The sequence below is a fragment of the Aythya ferina genome, assembly GCF_964211825.1.
Source record: "Aythya ferina genome assembly, chromosome: 11".
NCBI lineage: Eukaryota > Metazoa > Chordata > Aves > Anseriformes > Anatidae > Aythya > Aythya ferina.
In genome coordinates this window covers 4225971-4253116 of record NC_140307.1, presented here as the reverse complement: position 1 = coordinate 4253116, position 27146 = coordinate 4225971, and the positions used below count along the sequence as shown (strand labels likewise).

Below are 27146 nucleotides of genomic sequence, written 5' to 3'. Positions count from 1 at the left end.
TAAAGTGCGTTTGCATAGACAGTAGTGATGCCAAAGAAAGTAAAACAGTTTCCAAGAGGAAGATTTGTGCCCTTAAGCTGAGAGCACCCACTTAACATGTGGATGACAGGTGTCACCACTGCATTTACCAGAATTGGACCCTTCATAATCAGACCACCACGATACACAGGCTGTGTACAAAAGTGAGTTAAGTGAAAATATATAACTGGGCTTAAAGGTGTAAGTGTTCCCAAAATCTCAATATGTTCCTTTAGCTTTTGGCTATCCTAGTAAATTACCCCACAAACTCTTTCTACGAAATACATTAAGCCACACAGCACAGCATGATCTAAATGCTCAGAAAGTCCGTACTGCCTGATGTAGCCCAACAGTGCAGAAGGCTACCAGAAAAACCTCTCTAATACTGCTTAAGCAAACAATTTAATAATGACTGTAGGAAGAGAACAGAGGCTCTCTTGGCCTCAAACTATTTGACAACACAAGCATTCAACCCTGAAATGAATGACCAGCACCAATTCAGCATCTACCTATGTACTGGATAAAGTCACCACAGAAACCTTACGCTGATTTATCTTCATTGTTAGAAAATATTTATAAAGATTTTACACGCTTCTTCTATCTGGCTCTGTGACAGCTTAAATAGAAATGGATACCCATGCCTTTATACCAAAAAACATGACATTCTATTTTCTTGGTTAAATCTCATCAAGACCTCTTTACTTTTCTTTATAACCACTTATTAGTGTACCATCCAGTCTAGTTTTCAGCGTCTCAAGTCATGAAACTTTCATTAATTCACTGAGACCTATTTCACAGTTTCAGAGAATGAAATGCTGGAATGGCTGTTCCTAAATTCCAGTGCAAGGCTTTTACTACAATCCACTTTTTCTTTATCGCAACCACACAGCTAACTTACACTGAGCTCTATTTCTGTTCCTTGAGATCCCGTGTAGTACCTTTTGCTGCTACACGCAAGGCCTGCCTTTGATTACTCTGTTTTCCAGGATACCAATTCAGCAAAGCACACATGAATATATTTAATTCTAGACTCTGATTTGTCAAGGCTGTAGCTCTTCATTTAGCAGGAATCCGTGTCGCACACCCTCAGCCATACGACAAGAGTATGTAGCTACAAAACCAACCCACTCACATCCAGGCTTGGTCCACCCCTGCTTAATCAGAGTGCATGCTTAACTGCAAACACATGTTCAAACGCATTGTTGGAAAGGAATGGTTTGTGGTGGTGTTTATAACCTTTCAATATTTGTAACACATGATGGGTAGTTATTCTTTTTTCAGAAGCCAAGAAATTGAGTATATCCCCAGTCCCATTGTTAGCTGCAAGCCCAGCAGAGATGATGTATTCCAGCAGTATTGCACCATACATTCTAAGAAAGGGACAAACTTTTCCTCATGAAGTCAATAGCTTTAAGAATTCCTGCATGTTGCAAGTGACCTTATAAGTTTATTATTAACTCATATAGTCTGTCTCTATAAATCCTTATGAGACTGCTGTGGTAGCAATCCCAGGAGCTGAGTGATTTATGTCTGTGCAACTAATTTTGTGTTGAGAAGATGACAAAAACTTGTAATGTCTAAAGGCATTGTAAATAAAGAAACCATGAAGCCATTTTTCACCTTGTCCCTGGGAAGCATATTAGGAGAGTCATAGCCTACAGCCATTTGAAATAAAATAAAATAAACAAACAAACAAAAACCTCTGGAATTAAGGCCATTTTAACTCTAGTTCTGATCCAACAGCAAGGAGGCTCTCATAAGCTAACGGTGGCCCAGAGGTGACCACGAAGCTCTCATGCATTTTATTTAGAGGTTTGTTTCATTGTTGAAACACAAAGAATGAGTTTTGAGGTGAGGAAGGAGACAGGGAAAATACGAGCACTGGCGATGGGGTGGAAGTAGTCATGCAGTCTACCCTTTGGGAGCCTTTGATCTGTTTGGTTAGGTCACAAAATGCCAAACGACCAACTTATGAGCCAGCAAAAAACAGATATTATAAGGGCAGGAAAGCAGACAGCCATTAGCATTCCCAAAGAGCCACAAACCAGAAAAAAACAACCCGGTCCCCACATCCAACAGACCCAAACAAAACAGGGTTGTGCATACTGACTGTTTCCCTGCTGAACAAGTTGGCTTGGCACACACATGTTTGGACAGGCCTTCTGCAGCCTGAGTGCTTGTGTGAAGGGTGGGGAATATTTCTGCTGAATAGAACCCAAGGTCAATCCATTGTGTGAATTTGTATGTGAGAAGGGGAACAAAGGTTCTGGCTTCAATAAAATTAAATTAATTCATGTCTTGACTGGTATGTAGTCATTTAATTTTTATTACAGCCAGAACCTTCAGTCTGCCTCAGAAATGCACATTAAAAATATTATTGCTAGAAAACAGAGGGAGAGAAAAGCAATTATCCAACAAGATTTTAGCTAATTGTCTGTCAGGTTAGCTTCAATTCTGTGTTGTTGGTTTTTTGGTTTGCTTGTTTGTTTTTCCCTGTAAGAAATGTATGTAACCAGTGAAAAATAAAATTGTATTTTTTTAGGGATTTATTTCTACAGAATGCCATCTAGGCCCCCAAAGTATTAAAAAAAAAATCTGCAAACGCTTGTATAAAGAAAGGTGTGAAACAGATTTTTAGCTCATGTAAACACTTCCAAGAACAGTCTGAAAGAAAAGTTATCATCATTTTTGAAGTATTCTGATGTTATCTGTTTAAATGTTAGATATTCCTTTTCAATAAATGGCCCACACGGTTGCATTACACTGTGTTAACTGAAAAAACTGTCAAGAAAAAGCATCTGCCTCTTCCTTTCCAAAATAAGACCTGGCTCAAGGCTTCTCACAGGACACAGAGCCGTACTTGTGATGTTCTTGCTCACAGAAAATAGCAAAACTGAGAGCAAACTGAAGAAGCTGCAAAGTTAGGTTTGTATGGTCTCATGCTACTGGGATGGAGGGATAGGAAGTGGGAATGGCCAGTGAATGACCCCACACCAAGCAGCACTTACACACACCTCCATTTTCCACTGCAGAAGCAGTTATCTCAACCCTCTACACATTCTGAGGCTCTGGGGAATGCAAAAAGCAGAGACTGGGTCAGGGGTGTTTTGTTGTCTACTTTCTATCAGCTTGGAGTTTTTGTGGTCAGGTGTTCCCAAACAGCGATCTGTGGAGCACCTCTAAAGAATGAATGAGAAGCCAACAATACATTTACTCCTGGTTCAATTGCATGTTTTACAGCCTTCTCAGAGAGCCCAATTTTGTTAAGGCTGTTTGATTCATGTCAGAGAGAATACAATCTTTCTTTACGCTTTTAGCACAAAGGTTTGACAAAAGGCACATAGTGAGCTTGGGAAGGGACAAGCTTTGGCAATCTAACTCCTTTGCTTTTTGTACAGAAAAAAAAAAGCTGTACAAAACAGCTTGGTCCGTGACTGGGCAGCCTGTATGTGTTATACAAACAGTAATATGTAAGAATATAAGAAAAGATGAAGTCTTTTATGTGTGTGCCACAAAGTGTTTTTGTTATGTTTTATTCTTAAATCAACTAAAACACTCCTGGCTCACAGCATCCTCCAACTTCCTCACTGATTTATTTGCATGATGAATCTTCTACATTCTCCTGACTGTTGGATGTTGGATGTGAAGGTTGTAAAAATCCATTTTCAGTAATTACTAACCTTCAATAAATAAAAATAAAAAGCAACCAACTTTCAGAGAATTACCTGGTCTCATTGTACAAAAAACACTGTCAATAACCATGGTCATTAATCCTACCCCACTACACAAAACACATTCTTTTTCAGGTTTTCACACAAATGTAGAGGATATCAGGATAAAAACCTGAAAGGAATACTTAAAAGAAATATAAAACAGATCTCAAAACTGAAGTGTCTATATGAAGGCTCTCTGCAAATTATCTCAGGTGTTGCAGGTTGTCCTCTGCAAAGTAAGAGACAGGGACAGGAAACTAATTTCCTGTTGTACCTTTAAGTAGCTACATTCAGTGAGGTCTAACTCCTCAGCTGTCTAATATGGAAGCCGCTGACACAGATAAAATTGGAGACATTTATCTTGGCACGTGACAAAGTGTCTTATCAGCCTCATTAGTGGCTTAGTACGTCTCATCAATCTTTAGTTTACCCAGTGGTAAATGCTGCATGCCTGTCATTGGACAGGAATAGGCACATACCGGAGAGGTTAGGGTGATGATCTGTGTAGTCATGAATAAATTTTGTTTTAATAAAGGTGTCTAATGCTCGTGAAAAGTGATAGCCTTGAAGAATGAGTCTTCTGTTTATCTACACAACAGGTGCAGGATGACCAGCGTCAACAGTTGCCAAATTGTCTCAAGACACTGACTTAAATAAAGTTACTGCATCTCTGAGCAAGGCAAGAGCTCAAAACCATCTGTCCCTCTTCAGCTAGACTACAAAAAGAGATCCAGTTCAGGATGTTCATAATATGGATGGATGTGTGGAAAGGGACCAAAATTACCAAGTTCACTTCGTACAGGCCACCTAGGAGCTGGCAAATGAAAGTGACTGCACAATATTGCCAAGCTGGTTAACTACAATCACTGATGTCCACTGAAAACTTTAGTTTGCATAAAGGCATACTAAATTCATAGCAAAGATAGAACAGACTCTCTCCTCCTTAGTCACCATTTCTATGATTCACACAGATTATTCATGTTTCAAGTAGCTATGCTCCACAGATCTGTTCTGGCTTATTTGGCTCCACTGGAGAACGCTTTTTTGAAGAATAATATAGATATTGGAAAATCCACAGATGAGAAATGCAGTTGAATATAACACCAGCATGAGAGTCTCAATTACCTTCTGAAGAAAATAAAATTATACCAAATATCCAGGTAGCTACACAGCATGAAAATAATGTGAATCAGAACCACATGGTGGGCACAGAGGAAGACCATTTCTTTCTAGGACCAGAAACTATAACAGGGGTCCAGCAAAATGTAATGTCTAGTACTTAAAGCTGCCCCTACTAGATGTTCTGATCAGGACACTAAGAGGATAAAGAACTTACGTCAAGATTAAAAACAAAGTTTAAAAAAAAAATCTAAACCTTGTGAAGTATGACTTCTGAGAGCAGATATTTAGTTTAGCCTGTTTGGGGCCTAATAAATCCCTAGCTCTTCTATAAAACACAGAGAATAGAATCAGCCAGAGCATGGATGATGTGAAACTGAAATCACAGAACTTCAGAAAGCAGAAATATTTTTATACACACAGCAAATAGCAAAAAGGGGCAAAAACAATCAGTTTCAAGCTTCCCGAAAATGCTTTGGCAAAAGACTGCAGTATTTTGTGACACAGGCCAAAAGCTTACAAATATAGCAGCCAGAAGAAAAAAAGCACTGGCAACAAAAGACAGATGCTGACAAAGCTGGACTCAAAGAACTTGTATGTTATGTGGACCTGGTTTAAAACCAAACTGTGACTCTCAATTTACTCAGAAACAGTTTCAACTTGACTAATACTCCACCCATAACAGACTACTGTGCAAATTTATTTTACTGAAGCATGAATCATTACAGACCATACAAGTGTTTCTTTCCAAAGCCTTTGCTCAGAAATAGTTAGGGACTTAAAGGAAAATGCACAATGGCAGTTGAAGTGTTTGCCAGTTATGAAGCAACTCAGCATATTCACAAATGTATACAAGGTTCCCTAATCACAGGCTGAGACACGATTCATCATCGATCGTGCAGTAGCACCGTACCAGAACAGTTGGTGTACAAGCTACACCTCAGCGTGAAGAAGCACTTTGCACATCTTGAGGCAGCCGAAGAGCAGAACATCTTATTGCTGCTGCCCTTTGAGGCGCTGTCAGGGAAGGTACCTTCAGATTGTCCTCTGGAATCTCAAGCAGTCAACATCTGCACAGCTCTCAACCTGTTTCTTACTCTCCTCCTTTTGACAGATGACTGCTGACTTGAACAACATATTCACATCCAAAGATACCAACTTCTCTACATTTAAGCCAATAGTACCAAGATGACAAGATGAATCCTAAAAACAAACAGGCAAACAACTCTTGAACGAAGGTACATACTCAGCTGCACACCTGGAGTTATTTTAATGAAGCCTTTTCCACACTAGTTAGCAATACACTTAATTACATTACCAATAAATCATCCTTTAAACTGGAAGTACCACAACTGCATAAAGCAGTCCAGGACCAATCTACTGTATACATGTCCTTCTCTACACTATCCAACCACTGCTCCATACACATCCAAGGATATTCTCCTTGCCACTAGCCACTTCTGATACACTGTTTTTCCACAATGAACTGTACTCGTTTTTTTCAGATATCGTTCTTTCCAAGATGCAGTTCTCCTTTCTGTGAGTAGGTCTTGCATTCTTTGTTCTTAGATGTACGACCTGCTACTTGGCTGCATTAAAGCATATTTTATTTGAATACGACAGTACCTCAGATCACTCACTGTAACTGAGAATAGAGTTTGGAGCTATCATGTTTAAATGAAAGTAATATGGATGGCTTCCAAATTCTGGAAAGGCTTGTTCCCCAGACTCATTCTGAGAGAGATTTGATATAAAAATGTAAATGAGAGCCAGGATTATTTATTCTAAAAGATAAACAGAAGTATTACATTTCTAGCTTTCAGGAGCCAATGGGAACATGCCTCTACAATGACCTTACCTTTCATCTTGACCGAGTAAAAGGCAACGGCCTCGCCATTTCTCCAGAGTATCTTGGCACACTCAGTGGCAGAGTGAGGTAGAAAGAATGCATCATTAGCTGAACTCCCTTCCAGCATTCCAAAAATAATGTAGTTCAGAACAAAGAGGACAATCCTTTCTCTAAACGTCTGGACCTTAGAGAACAAACAAAAACAAAGCAAAGAAAAATGAAGAAGAGAATAGTATTTTGCCTTTCGTGAAGATCCTCAAAATTGAAGACTCTGGGAATAAAGGTCAGGAAACATGTACACTTAATTTGGGAAAAATAACTCATGAATTGGTTCAGATAGAATAATAAATATAATTTTCCCAGCGTTCCACTCTCCATCCAGAGGGCATAGAATAATTTACAAACAATTTATAAAGTTTGACATATCTCCTCTGTTGTCACACACAGGAATTATAAAGCACTAGGAAAAGAAGTCTCTTGCTCATAGTCACAATGAACTAGTCCTGGATTTGGACACAAGATGAAGGAAATCTATTCCTACCCAACGGAGAAATACAGACAGGATTCACTGCTACCCTGATCACCTCTTCACCATTACATGTCTTGCCACAGCATCAAAGAACTTTAGTGGGCCACGACCTTACTGAGCTAGACGCTATACAAAACAGCATAAATACACAGCCTGTTCCTTATAATCTAGGCATAATAACAGAAACAATTAGCTTTTATGACATGATTCTTATTAGACAACCAACAAGACAGGCAGATGGAGGAATACAAAGGACAGCATATTGGTCATCAAGGCAAAAAGTGGTGCCAACAACATTTACAGGAACGTTTAAAAAGAAAATAAGAGCTTCCACAAACAAGGACAATTTAACAATGAACATAAAGGGGCAAGATTTCTATTTTCAGATTTTTTTTTCCCCATTTTCAGATATTTTTTCACTCTCTTGATACAGCAGATGCTCAAAAACCTGAATGGTTGCGGTTTTGACCGAAGTTCTATTTTACAAGGATTTGTATCACAAAATCCGTCCAGTTCAGTTACCCACAAAAAAGCTAGTTAACTCAGTGAATAATTAAACTCTATGTATGGCAGATTATTAGGGGAAGATGACAAAGGAATCATTAAGGACAAACACCGGGCATAGAGAGTTGTGTACAAAATAGAACTGACTTAACAGACTAATGGCAACACAAGGCTCACATACACCTGGCAAATGACTTCTTAGTTGAAAACAGAATATGGGATATTCAAATCTCTCAAATTATGAAAAAAATAGTTGTATCATACAAAGATCATTTGTTTGGAAGAATTACATATATAAAAAAAACTATTAAATAACTTGCTTTATCAAATGAATTCAATATAAGCGTTATCCAAGGCAAAACAGTTTCACAAATAGTTTTATAAGACTGTTCCAAAGGGCACTAATACCTCCCATCAGACAGTCAGTCGACCAACTCTAATGTGAAGAGTTATTACTAATGCAATAATCCAGTTTATTTCATTATTCCTTTAATTGGCAGTGGGGGTAAACTAAAACCAAACATGAATAATACCGCAGATGAATCATAAAACTGCATGCAGAAAATTGTTTAGAGAGGGTCAATGTGTATGTCACTCTGTACTGGGAGACTTTTGAAGTACCGGGTGAGCCACATACCCCGGATCCCACAGGTTATACAGCATGAGCTACAGGAGACCAGAGACAATTACTGACGATTATTCTAACTAGGAAGTTCCAGGGCAAAGTCAAATGTTTAAAATAGCATCCTTACCGAAATTAATCCATCTCTAGAAGGATCAGCTGTCTTTACAACATCTTCAAGAGGCCACCAACACTGGTTCAAATAAAGTGCCAAAACTACAAAAAGAAAGATGGGAACACATTAACTGCAAACAAATACAAATCTGGTCCTGAACCTTTCTACAAGCAGCCCCAGATCTACTTCTCCCTCCAGCTGACTCCAGTTTGATCTTGTGTGAGACAACAGAACAACAGTAATATTTCAATTTCACCTCCATGTCCCTTGATACCCAATTTTCAGTGCTGCACGAGGCATCAGGTAAAGGTATTTCTTAGGAATTAATGTGACTTTGGGAATAACAACCTCTATGCCATATGAATAAAGTACTTTCTATAGTGTCTGTTCTTTAGCATATTGAGTGGTATTTGGACCAAAGAAAGCTACCTGACTAAAGGTTACATTCTTTATTTTTTTTTCAGATTTTTTCCCCTGCCCACACATGTTCATGGCCATATTGGCAGCCATGCAAGTGAAGCCCTAAGGTTTTCATATCCACTGTATCAAACACCTTTTTAGCTACCCATGTGGTTGAATTTCCACATATCTGTATCTTTAGAGTAGACTCCTAAATCTCTGTATGGACAGGTATTCACAAAAGTTCAAATACACACCTGAAGCAAACACGTATGGCCAACCTTTACATAACTCAGGTCTGAGTGTAAGTTCTATGTAGAACTTGCAGTCTACTTCATTCTGCTCTCCCTGATTTTTCACATGTACAGAATCAAGCATTTAAAACCTACTCTTTCGTGTTTGTCTATAGAATTCGTTACCTACAATTAGGTTTACAAGAGAAAGACTGAAACAGCAACAGTGACATTGAAATTGTTTCCAAGCCCTGTTCAGAAAGAAAAAAATTACAACAGGGTCATTTCAAAGCATATAGGGTTTAGATTAGTTTTTAGAATAAAGACAGAAATTCAATCATTTCTGACCACCAACACATCGAGCAACACGTATTTCAGCAGAAAGAAACGCTATCTGTACATCAGTGACATCCACCTACAGAAACCACACCATCACATTTCCAGGGGTGTTCAAGAACATCAGTATCTTTATTGTCTTCAAATAGGGCAGCTCACACCCCAGTTTTTAAGAAAAAAAAAATAGGAATTTTGCTGCGCAGAACAGCGTGGAGTTCACACCTTGCAAGTCCTAAGAGAGAGCAGTCGCTGCTGGTTCTCAAAGCTATCCAAATAAGGACAAACATGAGAAAGTTAAAAACCATGTGCCAGCCAGAGACAAATTTACACATAATGAAGTGAAATGGCTTTAATAGGATTCATCAATTACCTGTTCTAGCCTCAGGGTATACAAATGTCTCTGATGTGCACAGGTTAGTTTCCCTTTTTGCTTCAGCCTTTACCAGCTCCCACTGGCTTTCAGGCTGGAGATTCTGCTTAGCTAGCTTGTATTTTAAGTAAATTATTAAAGCATGTGCCAAAAAGCATTACACTTTGTATCCTGGGTTAACAATGAAGAAAGTATTGCACGCAAGGGCAGATGCCTGTTTACAGCACCAGATCCAATTCATTAAATATTATGTGCTTACTTGCATGGCAGTTTCATATTCCTTCTGTGATGGATTCAATCTGTTCCCTCAGTCCCTTCACTCTGCTCTCAAACGCAGGCAGCCAGTGCTCCATTACACATCTCTGCTACACGGAGCTACAAAGGCAGCTGAGGCGGACAAAGGAGTCAGAATGGGCCAAACTCTGACTTTAATGGGAGCTGCAGAGAGGTTTGGCACATGGTCCAGACACATACAACACACATGGTAAAGGTCAGAAAAGTTTGAACAGGCTTTGATGAAAACAGGGAGATGCATTACCATGTTCTATAGAGCTACTTTTATAGAGCATTTACTGTGCTATTCAATAATTTAAATGTGTGGAGGGGGAACACTAGTTGACATAGCAACTGTCACACCGCATTACTTGAACAACCTTATCTATATGGATGCCTTTCTTAAAGGAAAAACATTTCTCCAGATTTCTCACAAACATATGTACTTTGCTTTTTGTTATCGTTTCTCAAGTCAACATCTGGTCCTCAGTTAAATCTATCCATGCTTCCTCATATTCTCATTTTCATTTTATAGTCAACTTAGAGGAACACTACTTCAAATGCAAGTTCTGCAGCAAGCACACGTTCCTTCACTTTCCCTTCCCAGCCTTATTGTCCTTTCCAAGGCATTGGGCTATTGCCAATCAGTGAGCTACACACATCACCTGCACACTGTGAATCACAATGTACATGATTAAAATCACCCTGCAGTTGCAAGACGAAGTAAAATGCCTAAGCCCAATACATTTCACTTCACAATTAATGAAGTATAGACATGCTCAGTTGCATGGCTTGCCCTGTAAGCACCAGCTTGCTAAAACCTCAGGGCTTTGATCACTTGCAATCAAACATATTCAGGGTGTTGCAAGAAGTTGAGAGCCTGTGAAGCGTACGGTTCCTTACCACTGCGGGTATTTGGAAAGGATAACTGAACAACACTGCACTGAGCTAGGCACTAAGTATAATGCAGTTGGGATTATGAAACGTCTCCTTTTGCTACACAAGCATGGACCCTTTCCCAGCACAGGTCTGGATTATATTTTTACTTTCTAGGCTCTGCTGGCCAAATATTCCCATACTGGTGGGCAATTATTTGAGTGAAATGTGCACATCAAGACTCTACAAAGTAAAGCAGAAAAAAATAAAGCATCATCCAGTTTGATATATTTTTCCCTCAGCCTTCATCCAAGTCACTGAAACCCATCCCGCAGTCACAATCCAAATTAAAGGCAAGGGTCTACATAAGAGATGGAATTTGAGTTTATTTAATAAATATTGAATCTAAAAGTTCTGCTGAAGACATCTTTCCCTTAATTTTGGAAGTAATTCAAACCCACGGCACACTTCAGGTTACAGAGGTTGCTGGTGCCAGATTTCCACCTTGGAAGGAGAATGGTGAATTATCCCAACAAGGATTCCCAGGCACCCAAGCCTAGGTCAGCTCTGATAACACAGCACGCTCAGAGATACTACATTAAACTGCATCCTGCAATGCTGAAATACCCTGAAGCTGTCTGTCCAAGTTCCCTATCTTTAAACAGAGTAAGAGCATTTTTCTCTCTCTGAGTTTTATCGAAATAAATACATGAAAGCATGGGAGGCATGCAGATGCTGCAGTAATGGCAGCTATTCAAGTATCTAAGATAAATATCTTTCCTGCAACCAATTACATTTTCTTCTACAATTCAAGTTTTACTCAATGATTTGTTGCAAATGTCTTGTGATAAATGTTCCGTGGCATCTAGCAGTTATTGTAAATTATTATATACAGCATACAGGAAGTGCCACAATAGGATATGCTTATTTAGTGTTATAAAGATGTTAATCACCCATGCTATGCTCTGTAAGCCCTTACAACACAATTTACATTCTCATAAAAATATCTGCACAGATATACTAACAGAACAGAACACTCAACCCATCACAAATAAATTAAAAATGCTCCCGACCAAGACCAAGTCCTATAGAAAAGCTGCCACACTCATTTTCTCTTTGAAATATGCAGGTCATTCCAGATAGGTTATCCAGAAGTGATGCGTAACATATCTGATCCAGATGATCAGACATAAATCTCAGTGTTCAAATCAACCCCTCTTTAACCTGTGTCCAAGAATTAAATGTCATCAAACTGCGCAGCCCTCCACTGGCAAACTTATAGCTAGGCTGTTAAATTCTGTGTTTTCCAGTCTAAATCGGTAGAATTTCAAACAAATTATTAGATTGAAAATAATCTAATCTTTGGGACCCGTGGGAATAACTGTGGGAAATACATATATTATAGAGGATATTATTTCATAATCATTTTTATCTATGCAATACTAATCCATTATAGATTTAAGCACAAAGGAAGCTGAAAGAGGAAATCCCATCTCATATGAACATAAGACACGTAAGATATACAGCTCTCTCATTAAGGTACTGTCCAGGCATGTGATTAACCCCAATTGTGAAGGCTTGGTACAGAATTCATCACGGGGGGGAGGGAAATCAGGGAGCTGCCAAGAGCAAAGCTGGGGACATTGGAGTAAAGCTGAAAGAATTTCTCTCCCCCACCTGGATGAAACCACAGTTCACAAGAAAACTGCAAAGTTCAGGGGAGGATAAAGAACCTTGCAACCTGCTTAATGTTTTAACTTACTGCCCGTGTCCTTAACTAATGGTGACTGAATTTATAAATAGTGCTTTTTTTCTGAAGAAATTGGATTTGAAACAATTTGATCTGTTCACTGGACAGCACAAAAGGCTCTAGAGGTAAGCAAATCCAGCTGGACTTGTCATGTTAACAGAATCTGCTGCTTTAAGTCAATACTTAATCTACTGAACAGTGGGAAAAAAATATTTGGACAAAATCCCTTAAAATGGATATACCCATATGCGTAGGTATGCACACACACCCCAACCAACTTCAGAGAACTAATGAAAATGTATTAACATTCACCTAAAGAACAAAGTCAAGTCAGTCCAATTTGATGTGTGTAGGAAGGCTGGCCACATGTTTATAGCATATAGAATCCAGAAACAAAGAACTTCCAGTAATGTCCTTTAAATCATACTTTTAAAAGGAAATAGTTGAAGCCAGATGGTATAGGCCTTAAATTTCTAGACCTACTATTCTCTGTAACTGTTTCTGGGACTGTGGGTGACACAAGTTTAAGTTTTGCAAGGTGGACACAGTCATCAGTCAGCCCGTTGTTTATAACACAATGAAGTGTTTATTCTGCTGGGTTTAAGCTTTTAATGTAGATAACTATCATATAATTTAGTCTCCAGCGTGGACTTGTTTGACTTGTTCCTTGTGGGAAACCTTTACTTTTCCGTGGACAAGTATCTCACTAATACATGTTGTTCCCATTCCCATATTCAACTGAAAATTTGTGCTCAGTGCATCGCTTTCACTTGCATTTATTTAATAATTCTCTATTTTCATGTTGCAGTTGTTATATAAACCCACTCCTCTTGTGCAGCCTAAACTATCTTAATGCTGTTTTCAACTACCTTCAATAGTCAGTAAGTATGCACAGCTGCACTCCGTGCAAGTTTGGCCTCTGGTGTAGACGCTTCTCTCCTTTATCACACCAGTGCCTATCTCTCCTCAGAAAAAATGTTAATGGAATAGATAAATTCATGTTAGGAAAGTACTTCGATCTCAGTAGTTTCAGAGGAACCATAAAGTCTTTTGACTACACTTTTATCTTCGAAAGGTCTCCCACCTTCAACTATGCGAATCACAGCCCATCAGTGAAGCTCCAATTGAAAGCGTATGTAAAAGGAGCTGGGAAACTTTGCAGAGTTCACCTCTAACCACAGATGATTTTAATCTGATTTTTGTTCTTATGAAGAAGTGACCCGATTGCTTTGTTTGGACTGAGCAATGAATACTTAAGTTACACTAATAGTTCCTGTACTAGGAGAGATCATTACCTGACACTCTTTAAAACTGAACACAGAATGCTGAACTTGTTTGCCTTGCCTTTGTTGTATTATTAAAAATACTGGCTGCCAAAGCCTTTCAGGCATAAGTTATAGGTTATCATTTCAGAAATACATATATGTGTTTTTAGTGACAGATGTCATTAGTTTGCTGCTGCATTTGGAAGCTGAAAAGTTAAGAGATTACAGAATCAGGGCTTTGTGTGGATTCCCTTATATGAGTGACACAGAGCCAACACACAGGTTCACAACTTTGTTGTAGATGTTCCAAAAACTGCATAGCCTGTCACTTTACAACAGCTACAAAACTCTTTAACCTAGGTGGGTCACAACCTGTGCTTTTGGTACTATGCAACTTGGAGTCAACTTTCCAGTTCATGACGAGTATCAAGGGCTGATAAGTTTTCTGCATTTGCAGTTTTACAAATCCTATAGTCAAAGATGCTTGCCTAAGCGAGTAAGTAGGAAGAAGGCAGCCAGTGTCTGAAAACACTGAAACCCTGAGAGTGGTAAGAGAAAGCTTACATACAATGATTGTTCAGTTCTTAAGAACCTGTTGATACTCTAAGCAGTGATTCCTGAAACAGCATGTGCTTCCTGGTGCTTCTGACTTCTACCACCTGTAACTCAGTTGTAGTGTATCCCTATCACATGGCTGCAACAGGAAAACACCAGCACTACTAGTAGTAAGTAACACAAAGCTGGTAGAGTTTAAAGGAAATATTGGGAAAACTGCCAAATAAAATGGATTTAACTCAATTTCTCAGCCCTGTTTCACTCCAAATTTACTCCACACACATCAGTACCAAAAATAGAAGGTAATTAAATCTAGAAATGAAGACACCACAAAAGAAAAACAATATGAATAAGAATCAGTAAGACCTGATACAATTTCAGCCTTCCAGTACTTAAAGGGGGCCTACAAGAAAGATGGGGAGACACATCAGCGAGCATAGTGATAGGACAAGAGGTAATGGTTTTATACCAAAAGAGGGTAGATTTAGAGTAGACATTAGAAAGAAATTCTTCACAAACAGAGTGGTGAGGCACTGGCACGGGTTGCCCAGAGAAGCTGTCAATGCCCCATCCCTGGAAGTGTTCAAGACCAGGCTGGATGGGACCTGGGCAACCTGATCCAGTGGGAGGTGTCCCTGGCATGGCAGGGGGATTGCAATGATCTTTAAGGTCCGTTCCAAGTCAAACCATTCTAGGATTCTGTGATATACATTTGTTCGTTTCAGCATTTCAGAATTCTATCCGAACTATAACACATTAAATTTCACATCATCCTGTATTAGAAAAAAAAACATATTCAGAAAGAATAAGGGATTTACCTGAGGTCATTTCTCATCTACTAGCAGAGCTATGCTTAGAATCCAAAAGCTCTGACTGTCAATCACCCCTTTTAATTATTAGCCCACCGAAACAAATCCCTGACAGGTAAACTGAATCTGCTTCATATTCAAAACAAAATCCAAAATATTTAAGTATATAAACCAGCAGACCAATTTAAAAGTAAAAAGAAAGTACAACTACTCAAATTTCAAAATATTTTGACCAATTCTAACCTGTCTCTTTATCCTGTGGATCAGTTAACAGCAACATTTTGCAAGTAGGATTATTTCGGTAGAGAGGGACAAAACACACACAGGAATCTTCAAGTTTAACCTAAAAAATAAACAAGCCCTGTAGCTGTTTGTACTGCAAAACCGGCAAGAAGTACTTCAAGTATTAGATGCATTTACGGTATGTTTTACTAACATGCATGGTATATGCTTAGCACAACATCCTCTCAATCCTGAACTAAGCCACTAAATGATACACACCTAATATTATCAGTAAGCAATTTAAAAGAAATCAGCTAAAGTTAGTGAAGGCCTTCATACTGACTCACTACAATTAGTACCTAACGTGGCTTTGAACTCTGTTACATGCGGACAAATGGTGTTATGAAAGACCAGACACATTTGTATCAAATGAAAACAAATATAACTTGCACTTCTCTCAGCATTGTCCAGCTGAGCACTTGTGGTGTTTTGCAAACAATGAATTAAGCCTCAGGGCATAGGGAGTATCAAAGCACTAGGGCAGTGCCTGGGCAGTTTATCTGTGAGGCACAGGGAGGGGAGATAATTGGCACAAGGTGGTTATGTTGCGGGGAAAGCTCAGATCAAAATGCAGCTCTCAACCTTTCATTCTTAGACTAAACTTCTAAATGATGTGACACATAAACACCAAATTACTATGCTCAAGCAGCTCTATATGCATAGAGATGACGATTTCCATATGAATATTGCAAATGCTCCCATGGAAGTTTAGGTACAGGCAAAGAGCGTGCATAATTTAGCACAGTATGTACTGTACTTTCAAAAATCTGGTCCATTGTGTATGTGTGGGTGTGCCTCTCTCTCTAATTGCACCCATTTGTCAGTTTGCTATGAAACTCAAATCAGTCATGTGATACATTTAATATTTCTTGGTGCATGGAAGAAGTAGTATGAATATGATTACTCGAGATAACAACGTTAAGCTGAAACCAGTGTTCACTAGTTTGTCAGTGGCGGAATCCTGGGATCATCTGTGCAAACACTGGACTCCTGGAAGTAACTGAGAACTGCCTGAAATCTGTATTCATGAGCTCTCTGAAATCTCAGCATGTTCAGGGGATTCAGCCTTTCTTTGCATGCTACAAATACAACAACAGCACGGGTATCATTATGGCAACCGGGAGCATTTCTATAATGAAAAGGCCAGTACTATTTCCAATACTGCTATGATTGTTATTTTGTTTTGTAAGGTAATGTGCACTTTCACGGGTGCTAATAACATCAGGATGAGCCAAGCATAGCTATCTCTTTTTGAACTCTGCCAACGTGCTTCCTTCCTGACTTGCAATAATCCTTGTTATTTTTGCACTGAATGCTTGACCAAAGACCATGACATACCAAAAAGAAGTTCTGTGACCTGAGCAAGTGGGCTGACAGACACTAATTATGCATGGTTGCTTGTCCTGCCACTTGAAACCTGCTTTAATTCAGATGCACACAGAGAGGGGAAGGAAAAAAAAAAAAAAAAAGAAAAAAAAGCTAGTAACTACAGCCAATTATTCAACCACAGAAATCCTCATCCTTCAGGTTGTAGGTACACAGCAGAGATTGTTAGCTCTGATGTTCTCTGGGAATGGGGGCTTAACTGTATTACATTTAATTCATTTTTAATTACAAAATATCAGCATTCATTGAAATATTTATTATAGAGTATAAGGGAAAAACAATACAGCATGAACATTACCATTACTTATGCCCTTGACTAGCTGTCTGACTGCAGATCAGATTAGACCTGAATTAAATGAATGCAAAGAGAAATGTGTTGCTATGAGACTCAAATCAGTCATGTGACATATTTAAGGTCTGATGACAAGCCACAGAATCAAGACAGTTCTGAATCAAAAGCCAGAAGTCCTCCTTTAACTGATCTCACTGTGTCTAATTAGTGCAGAAATATATACAGCACTGCCTGGGATGTTATCTTACCCTCCTTTCTAATGGAAGAGCAAATAAGCTCCTAAAAGTATAACCAGGCATGAAAGGCTGAGCTAAGGACAGAGAAGCCCTCAGCTGGGTTCTCTTTGAATTTTGGGGTTTGTTTGTATTTAACCCTACATGGTCCACTAGAGGGCATTAAAAGAATATTTAAAGCTAGTTACATTCCCTGCTCAAAGATGTAGCTGCCCACCTGAAATAGCATTTTTCTGGAATCTACTACATACTATTTTCCTAAACTGTGGAAAAGCCACCATATCCCAACCACTTATTTCAACTAACACACTTACTGTTTTGATGGTACAAAACCAGGTAGTCCAATACACCTTTTATCATCTAGAAAATGCCCAGCATGGAAGGTTTCTCACATTAACTGAAGTCAGAATTTTTAACAGGCCAATTCCCTCATCCCCAGTCCATTCTTCAGGTGCCTTGGGAATGGAATCTTTTAAAGCACTAGCACCTGCAGCATTTATACCATCTGTCAGTTACAGCTGATCTGAACTGGGAGAACCCATATTCAATACTATCAATACAATTATTAGAAAGGATGAAAATAGAAAATAGACTATACAACAACACCTGTGTAAACTGCATATTAGAGGCAGAATACAGAGCAGAGCCCTGATACAAACCTCTACCAAATTCACTTTTGATTCAGCCCTGTGAGGAGGCAGGTCAAAGTGTAAAGTTCAGCTAAGTACTTGAAACCCTCACCCACACTTGGAGGGTTTTAGGACTTGGAGTTTAAGCTTATCTCTAATTCGCAGCACACAAACTGTTTGAAATAATGCAGAATTTGCTGATTTTAAGAGATTTGTAATCTGGCCATACCAGTTTACCCCTATTCACAGACACATCATGAACACAACCAACAAGCTAGTTTGCAAGTACCCTACTTGTAGAATAAAAAATATCAGGCTATTACCTTTTCTCTTCCAGGGATAGAAAAAACATCACGAGTGGATGATGACTGCTTCAAGAGTTTTTCATAATATGTCTCAGCATCTGCTTGCAGAGCCTCTGGATCTCCCACTACTGTATCTACCAAGTAAAGGCAACCTGCAGTTAAAATAAAACACATGATATTTTTTTTAGTTTTAAAGTGAGCTAATAAATACGAATGTTAAAACCACAGTTTTCTCAGCAGTTGATTTTTGTAAATGGGCCCTCACCATTCCCATTGGAGCCTTTTGTAATCGTAGTCTGAAACAAGAAGTCTGGTAAAATTCTATCTATTTGCTATCTACCTCTTGACATGCAATTTTACAAAGTACAACCGTGACAGCATCAAATCACATTTGCCTTGTCTGAATTCAACAAGCAGAGTTTTAAATTTCTCTAGGTGTAAGTAAATCGCTTTAAAGCTATAAGAAGAAAATTCTTCAAAGCACAGCCTGAATTTTAGTACTGTCCACAAATACAACAGGAACAGAATTCCAAAGCTTCCACAGTTTCTTGGAAGGCTGCCCCTTTATGTGCCTGTTCGTGATCTGTAGTATATTGTTAGTTATCTCCCCCTCTCTTTTTTTTTCTGCCATTTCAATCAGGCAATTTTACAACAATCGAGTAATGTCAAAAAATACCAAAATATTTACCCACAGAAGGGCTCCCAAAATAACAACTACAACCTTTTATGCAACATAACTTTCAATCCACGTGCCTCAATACTGTAGGATTCATGCAAGGTATTTGTTAATTGCATGCAAATAAAAATTACATACATCTGATGCCTGCTACGTAAATGCAAATTCCAGGAGAAGCCAAGCATCCTCCTTCTGATACAAGAAATCAGACTGATTGGTGGTTCATCACCAGCTGAAGAACATTAGAGGCAATGGGTTAGCAGTCGAAATAGTATTCTGCCAGTTGCCTGCCACAGAAAGGAAATATTTGCAATTTAAGATCATTTCAATCAACAAGCCATGCCTGCAACTCTTATAAGGCCCAAACTGAGGACAAGATCTTCTACCACACAGCTATAGTTTGAGTCTTAGCTCTAAATCCTCCATTTTTAATAAAGGTTTGCTTTCACATGGCAGTTCCTGTGACCCAAGTTTAATGTGAAATAACTAATCTGATACTAAGTGCAAAGTAAATGGCTGAGACAACAGTCTTCTGAGGGCCACTGTAGGAGCTATTTATATCGAGATTCAGAAACTATGGATCATGAAAGTACAATACTGAAAACTACACCTTTCCGTGTAAAAACAGGAGCACGGGACGTGCAGTACCAGGGGAGACTTCATCCACTGCCCCGCCGTTCTGCCCCAGCACTGCTCAGTAACCGATTCCTTACCAAAAAGTAAGAAACTACAACTGATAATGCACCATGACCCAGCACAGCTAAAAATACTTTAAACACTGTTTCCCTGCCCTTTGCAGGCAATCAGCTTACATCCTGATAAGGCTTGATAGCAAAGCTCTGCAGTCAGACTGCTGAACAGAAGCTACTCTGCTGTCACAAGATGGGAGAAAGAAGCATTGCAACACCGGCAAGTTGAGTCACTTCATAAAATCCCAGCCAGTATTTAGCACTAGCAGCTGTTTTTTTCTGCAGCGACCTTCCCCACCATGCTGGGTAACACCACCAAGCAAAGAAGCCATATAAGGGAAGGAAGAAATAAGGCAGAAATTAAACATTATTATTTAAAACTTACGTAATTTACTGAAGTAAATTTCCTAGGATTTTTTTTTTTAACCAAAGAGCAACATGTAAGATTTAAGTTTAGCACAAAGAAAAATATTGATCATGCTGATAAATAACATTCATGAGATGCTGCTTACGAGGCTATATCCTGCCACTGCAAGGCCAAAGCAACTTAATAAGCACTTTAAAGCTGTCTCCTCACTGAACAAAACAACCAGCACCTTCAAATTTACACTAACCTAATATACTGGTACCTAATCTACTGGTATTCCAAAGTAATAGAAATCCATTTGAACAATAAAATATTGTCACAAATTAAATAATGAGGCATTAGAGAAAACATGATCAACACTGCCTTAATACAGCTTTCCACAGATTAATTTTTTCTCTAAAAATTGCTTTTAGACTTTAATTTAACTTGTCTTTCCTGTGTAATATTCTGAAAATGCTATGTTAGAAGCACGTGTTCCTATAAAGGGTCATGAATTAAACAAATCTGTCCCAACTTCTATATAGAAGGGGGGATCCTTCAGGGCAATATGGAGCAGGTGTCTAACTTTTGGTGCCCTGGAGTGCCCTCAAGAAGTCAGTTGTGCTAAGGCTGGGTTTTGTGAACATCCCCCAAAACCTGCACACCTGTGCACAACCACTAGGGCTGCTCAGCCGCCAGGGCAGGAGAAAGATCACGCAGGTAGCTTCAGTTTATGTTAACTGAAGCTTTCCGCAGTACAAAGCAAAGAAGCTATATTGCCTCTTCCATGTATGCCCCTTTCACATGCATTTTGTCTATAAAAACAAACAAAAAAGTGACAAAGTCTAACCATAACTATAATTATTAGGCATTTGACTACAGCAGTAATTATTGCTGGCTAGCAGGACATTACAAAGGTTCCAAAATCAATTGCAAAATAATTTAACTTTGCTTTAAAAGGAAAGCAGCTATTCTCCTGCGAGTGCTTCGGTCTGAGGCCCCTACCAGCATCCAGGGATCCCAGACTTGCAATTTGCCGAGGACAGCCCTTTACCCCAATTTGAATTAGAGGATTTCATATGAATCTGATCTTAGGTAGCGACAACAAAAGAGCCCATTGTAGCAGCCTGACAGCTAGGGAGAAACAGCCCCGAGCACAAAGGGTTACGTCTGGGCAGGGAAGGAGCAGGGGAGTGGAGGGGGGCAGCAGGGGTGAGTCATAAAAAAGGGGCCTCCTGCTGCAGCCACAGAGCGAGGGCCCTGAACCAGGAGCAGAGTAAATGTAGAACGGGAGGCCTACTGCGTTACAGGGCTTCCAGGCATTCATACTGTGGAGGCTGCCATCGTACATAGCCAATGCTGGTAAAGAGGGTGAGTGCATCACATGGACTGGTGCAACAGTGGTGTGAGGACAGGTTTCCAACAGACAGGTCCAAATCTGGAGTTTTAGGGAGCTCCAGCATCCAGATAAAGAGGAGGAAGTGTGCACAGATCCACTGGAAAAAAAAAGACTCATCCAGAGATAAATGAATGAATTGAAATAGAAATCTGATGGCCATGTTTCCATCTCTAGAATACAAAATGGATTTTAAAGCACAAACTAACGTGGTAATTCTGCTTCTGCTCTCGTTTGTTTCCATGGAGCAGGCTGGGCCGCGTACTCAAGCTACTACGTGTAAGTGCATCTGCTCACTCTGGTGCTGTGCCATCAATTTCTGCTAAGAATCTGGTACCTGAAAGGAAAAGCTGCAGCTATACAGGCAGCCAGGCACTGCCTGTGCTCCATCATCCTTAGGGGACACTCACAGCACTGAGAGGCACCTCACTCAGCCTACACCACCACGCTCCTCTGCTGATCGGCACAAACCAAGGCCCCCGTTCCAGCCCTGATCCTTAAACTCAATTTTTGTCTAACCCCAATTGTAATCCACCTCTGATTTCCTCCAGAACAGAGAGCTGGATTTTATGGGTGCTTCATGAAGTGGACAAATGTTGTTCTTGTAAAGGTAAAAGTCAGACAAAGAGCAGTTTGCTTAGGATCCAAAAAGATCAATACGTGTGAATCCAGACAGATCTGACTGGCATTCTGACATCCTGCATCAGGCAGATATATAACAACTGGAAGCACAAAACAGAAGGCAATACTCTATCTTGAGCTAGAAATTGATTTTCGTGGACTAGAGACAGACCCCATCGTTACAGACTCAGCAAGAATGTCATTTGATAACTTGAAGTAAGCAGGAAATATTTTTCCATGGGTAAAAGAATGTATTCTCGATACAACAGAAAACACATGGTGCACACACTTGGATGTGAAATTCCGCAAGTGAGACTGCAGAGTGCAGGAATGCCCGAAGGTAAATGAAATGCCTCGACTGATTCTTTTTGACAATTCTTCTACATCCTCTGCAGCTAAACCCTACATCATAATAGAAATAACTTAACTAGAGTATAGATAACTGCAGGCTAACATGCACGGGATGCTACAGCAGTTTAAATCACTATCACGTTCCTCGAGCTCTTTTTGACTAGTCACTTCAGTACCTATGGATTAGTTTTACCGTTTTCTCACTATCTAACAAATCAGTTACAACTCGGCACAATCAACTCCATCTCTTCATTAAAATGCTTTAAATACTCATTTAGATTTCAAATTAGTGTGCACTGCCAATTTACTTTGTCCCATTGATCAAGAACCCAACATGCAATTTATTAAACAAGAGATACTTGCTTTAGTAGCTAAGAATTTTCTGTTCCTGCGTTCATACGTAGCTTATCAGGACTGGGTCCTTAAGCCAACACGTTGGTGACGCAGACATTTGGGATCTGACACACCACCGAGTTGGCAAAGATCCGTTAAGGTGTGCCGATACTTCCAAGAAAGTGTTAGTTGTTGAAAAGAGGATTTCAGAAATTCATAAGAGCATTTAGGATGCAGCTGGATTTGTGAAGCGAAATACATCAACCTCACTGTAGATGAAGCGTTAAAAGAGTGTTGTGTCTGAAGTGAATTAATCATTTATCCTACAACTACTTTTTCATGTTCTACAAACAGAGGGAACGACAGTACACGCATCCATTAAGTGGGTGTTTACAGAAGAGCTATCAGTCACTGCATGATCAGTACCTGGATCGTGCATCTTAGTGTATGTGGTTGTACAAATGTGCGTTGCATTTATACATGAAAGAATGAAAAATACTCAGATGGGATTATTAATGGTAACAGACAAAAATAACCTAGCAGTTCTAACTTCTAAGTCTCATTAGTTTTTATTCAATTTTGCCGTTTGTTGTGCTTGGAATAGCAGTACTGGTTTCGTTTATTTATTGGCTTTATTTGCATGCCAATATATTTCACAATTTAAAAAAAAAAAAAAAGAAAAAAAAAAGAAAAAAAAACTTCAGCAGGTTTTAAGTGTTCCTGATGGTATCATGGGTTTTTGCTGTCCAAGAACTATTTTCCACATTTTTTTTTGTAATCAAAAACCACTTCGCAATACGTAACAAACATACGTACACCAACGCAAAAAGTCTGCATATCAAATCAATATTTAGGAGGGCATGTTCTTGTAATTAAACCAGGCAACTAAGATTTATTCTTACCACAGGTGTGTTTTTGTGGCCCCCAACAAATCACTTTATCTTCTGTCTGGGTTGTTATCACTTAAGTGTACGCCTTATCTACCACTTCAAAAGGGCGTGACGTTTTTCATATCAGTCCCTCTGAAGTCACAACATGAAAAGACAAAGAAATCATGTAGCATAAATCGTTCTCTGTTCTCCCGTGGCCTGTCGCTGCCACACTACGGCAGCAAACCCACGACAGCGTCTCAGATCTGAAGATAACATTTTTTGCTCCCGTAAATTGAGTACACGTAACAGAAGTACTTTCCATTACCCTCGCACAGGAGCGGGAGCTCTGCGTTAAACGGCAGCGCTTAACACCAACTTCTCCCTTCCTTCCAAGGGGCTTGAACAGCTCTGTGCATGTGGTTATCATTAGACAACCATATTTGTTTAACCTTTCAAAGGAAGGAAGAGGTCTTTGGCATGTTCCCGGGAGTACACGCAGAACCTAACTCTCATATCCTGAATTTAATTGAGCAACTTCATGTCAAAAAGCCCGAGCTGGAGTGTAAGTGAAACTTCAGCACCGTAACAATGTGTGGTGGCAGTGGAGCTATGGGCAAAGGCTGCGGTGTGATATCTGTCCAACCTGGCAAGGCAGCCCTTAACCACACGCTGTACATCATTAATGAAAACAATGTTCTGCCCCACTGCATTACTTTTCACCATTACTAACAGAGCAATCACTCTTGGAAGGTAAAGGATGAAAAAAATGCGTTGGCATCAGCATCGCTCTAAGCCTTGAGCCAAAAATGCCATTTATGTTTTAAATGTAATTCTATCATAATTCAAATGGTGAAAAAGGTCTCAAGAGACAAACTAAATATAAGTTTCTGACTGCAGATAATTTTCTGCTGTGGAATCAAAAAATTAAGGCAGAAGTGAAGGGAAATAATCCTAATCCCATCCCCAATTAAGAAACCAAACAGTTTAAATACGAGTTCAGCTGTAGCTTTACATGTTGTTATTGCAAATTCTGCAACTTATGAAATGGAAAAAAAAAAATAGACAATGGAATTAAATAATTGATTTAATTACTTAGCTCATTTTGGAAAAGCGCCCGGATGAAACCACATTATTTAAAATGTTTTCAAATCTAGGAAAGCAAGTGTACATTGAAGGGATCACATAATGGCATTAATCAACCCAAACCTGCAGTGGTCCTGTGCTACAAACAGGTTTCAACTGCGTGTTTTCCTTCAGATGGATATTCAGCAGTGTTACACTTAAAAAAAATAAAAAATAAAGCCACACCCAGCTCATAGTACAGATAAATTGAAATACATCTGTGTAAACAGGCTCCCCCTGCCACATTATACACAAACTGCACATCTGGGCTGGCATGTTTTGCACAAAGCTCTAACCTAATGTAATTGAGAAAAGCTGAGATATTACGGCCCAGAAACAGACTTCATAAATAAATACTGTAGCGTACTGTGAAAACATGGAAATGCTACCAGCTGTAACTATGACATATCAGGAATTCGACCTCCTGCACATGTAACTCTCTTCTTCACAGAGCATAGATGCTAGAAAGAGGTAGGGAGAACAACTCAGGGAAGATACAGTCCTGAAGAGAAGCGACCTTCAGGACCATAATCCATGCAGGCTGGAAGGTTCCAGTTCACACCAGGCTTTCATCAAGGAAATTTCATTGACTCCAAGGTATTGCTGCTCTTAGGTCTGAATCTGTGAACATCTCAGCTAGGTTCTTAATATAACTAATTTCAGCTACTGAAGACAGGGGAGGTAACAGTAGTAAGGATTTCCTTGCATATGTAAGAAAGATCTTTGAATTGTCTAACGATTATTTGTCTATGCCTAAACAAAATGGAATATACAAGCCAAAATGAACTTCTCCAAAACAACTGCATCCACATCAGGGGCTTTTTCCAGCACAACTCTGTCCGTGCTACATCTCACTTCATCAGACCCATAGCCAAAATAGCTATGCCAGCAGAAACTCCTATTTCCCAGCATGACCTCAAATTTGAGTCTGACTCTCAAAAATCTAAGCAAAGAAGGAATGGGAGGCCCCAAATGACACTGAGATGTATCACTGAAGTACCTTCATCGTTCAAAGAGGCTGACTAGAAAGAAAAACTACAACAAAGGTTCAGTAAACAGCAGCAGAGCTTTTAGGAATCACAAGTTCAAATGTGATGTAATTAATTCAAGCCTTTACAAAGATGAACGGTAGAAAGGAGGACACAAATTGGCTAAAAGTCATCCCGTAACATAAGGGAAAAGGGGAAGACAATGTCTCCCATAGTGGCAAACAAGGAGTAGTGAAATGGTAGGAAATGACAACTGAGTTGGAAAATGGACTGACATGAAGACGATTTCATCCCATGGGGACGAGCCAGACAGACTGCCAGTTCGGCCAGTTTCAGAAAATACTCGTATTTTAAGACCAAGGAGCATTTGAAGTGATTACTAAAACACCCACCCTCAAAAACTGGCACCAGGACTAACATTTGAGCAGCACATTAAATACATTTCCTTGTTACTACCATCATTCAAAGCATGTGCAGGGAACCGAAGGCCACAAGGGCTACGCACAACCCCTATCTTCATCTCATGCAAACTGCACAAATATGTGCAGCATCCTGAAGGTTCCTGAAAGCCATCGTTTGCTATCAGAAAGGACATTCCCCAGGCAAATGATGCAGCAATGACAATACAAGACAACTAGCTCGATTGCCACTGTTACCAATCTCAGATCCCCCATAATTTAAGTTGCAAATGTTTTGCATCTGAAAAATCTACTGCTCCCACCAGTAGAGTGCATAAGTCTACCTAAGATAGCTTAGCAGCCTCCCCAAATTGCTTGCAAGGCCAATTTGTACAGCCAGACTAATCTCAAAATAAAGCAATTAATTTGAGCAAAAAAAGGAAACAAAACAAAACAAAACAAAACAAAAATCCCTCTTTTCCATAACAATTTACACATTGCTAAATTTATTATGCAGCTGCAAATTAATACATCACCTTCACTAGCTATCACAAGCCTGTCTTGGAACTTCTTGCTAAGGCAAAAAATAAACAGCTGTACGTAGTGGAGAAAACATGTAAACATCTCTCTTGTTTCTCTGTGCCATTGTGTCAGCTATTCTACGTGTCTTTGAAGGTGCTCCAAAATCAGCAAGGCTCTGCTTCTGCTTTTCCTTTTTTTTTTTTTTTTTTTTTTTTTCCTCTCTTCTCTCTTTTTTCTTTTTTCTTTTTTTCATTTTGGGAGGAGGAAGAAGCAGAAGGACAGACTGGCAATAAAGGGCTACCTCTGTGCTCTTCACAGTAAAGCTGAGATTGTTTAAATTCAGTTTACACAAACTCTTCTGTAAGGACA

At 39.4% G+C, this 27146-nt stretch overlaps 1 protein-coding gene across 1 annotated transcript in view; it reads right to left on the bottom strand.

Annotated features, from left to right (window-relative positions):
• The window catches only part of LOC311442862 (protein FAM169B-like), a 38781-nt gene that overhangs the window by 7882 nt on the left and 3753 nt on the right, over window positions 1–27146 (bottom strand). The window contains exons 2-5 of the mRNA XM_084532538.1: window positions 18481–18614; window positions 15579–15678; window positions 8485–8570; window positions 6709–6883 (exon numbers count right to left, since the gene is read on the bottom strand). Coding sequence (XP_084388664.1) covers window positions 6709–6883; window positions 8485–8570; window positions 15579–15678; window positions 18481–18614 — 495 coding nt within the window. The remainder of the gene's footprint in view (window positions 1–6708; window positions 6884–8484; window positions 8571–15578; window positions 15679–18480; window positions 18615–27146) is intronic.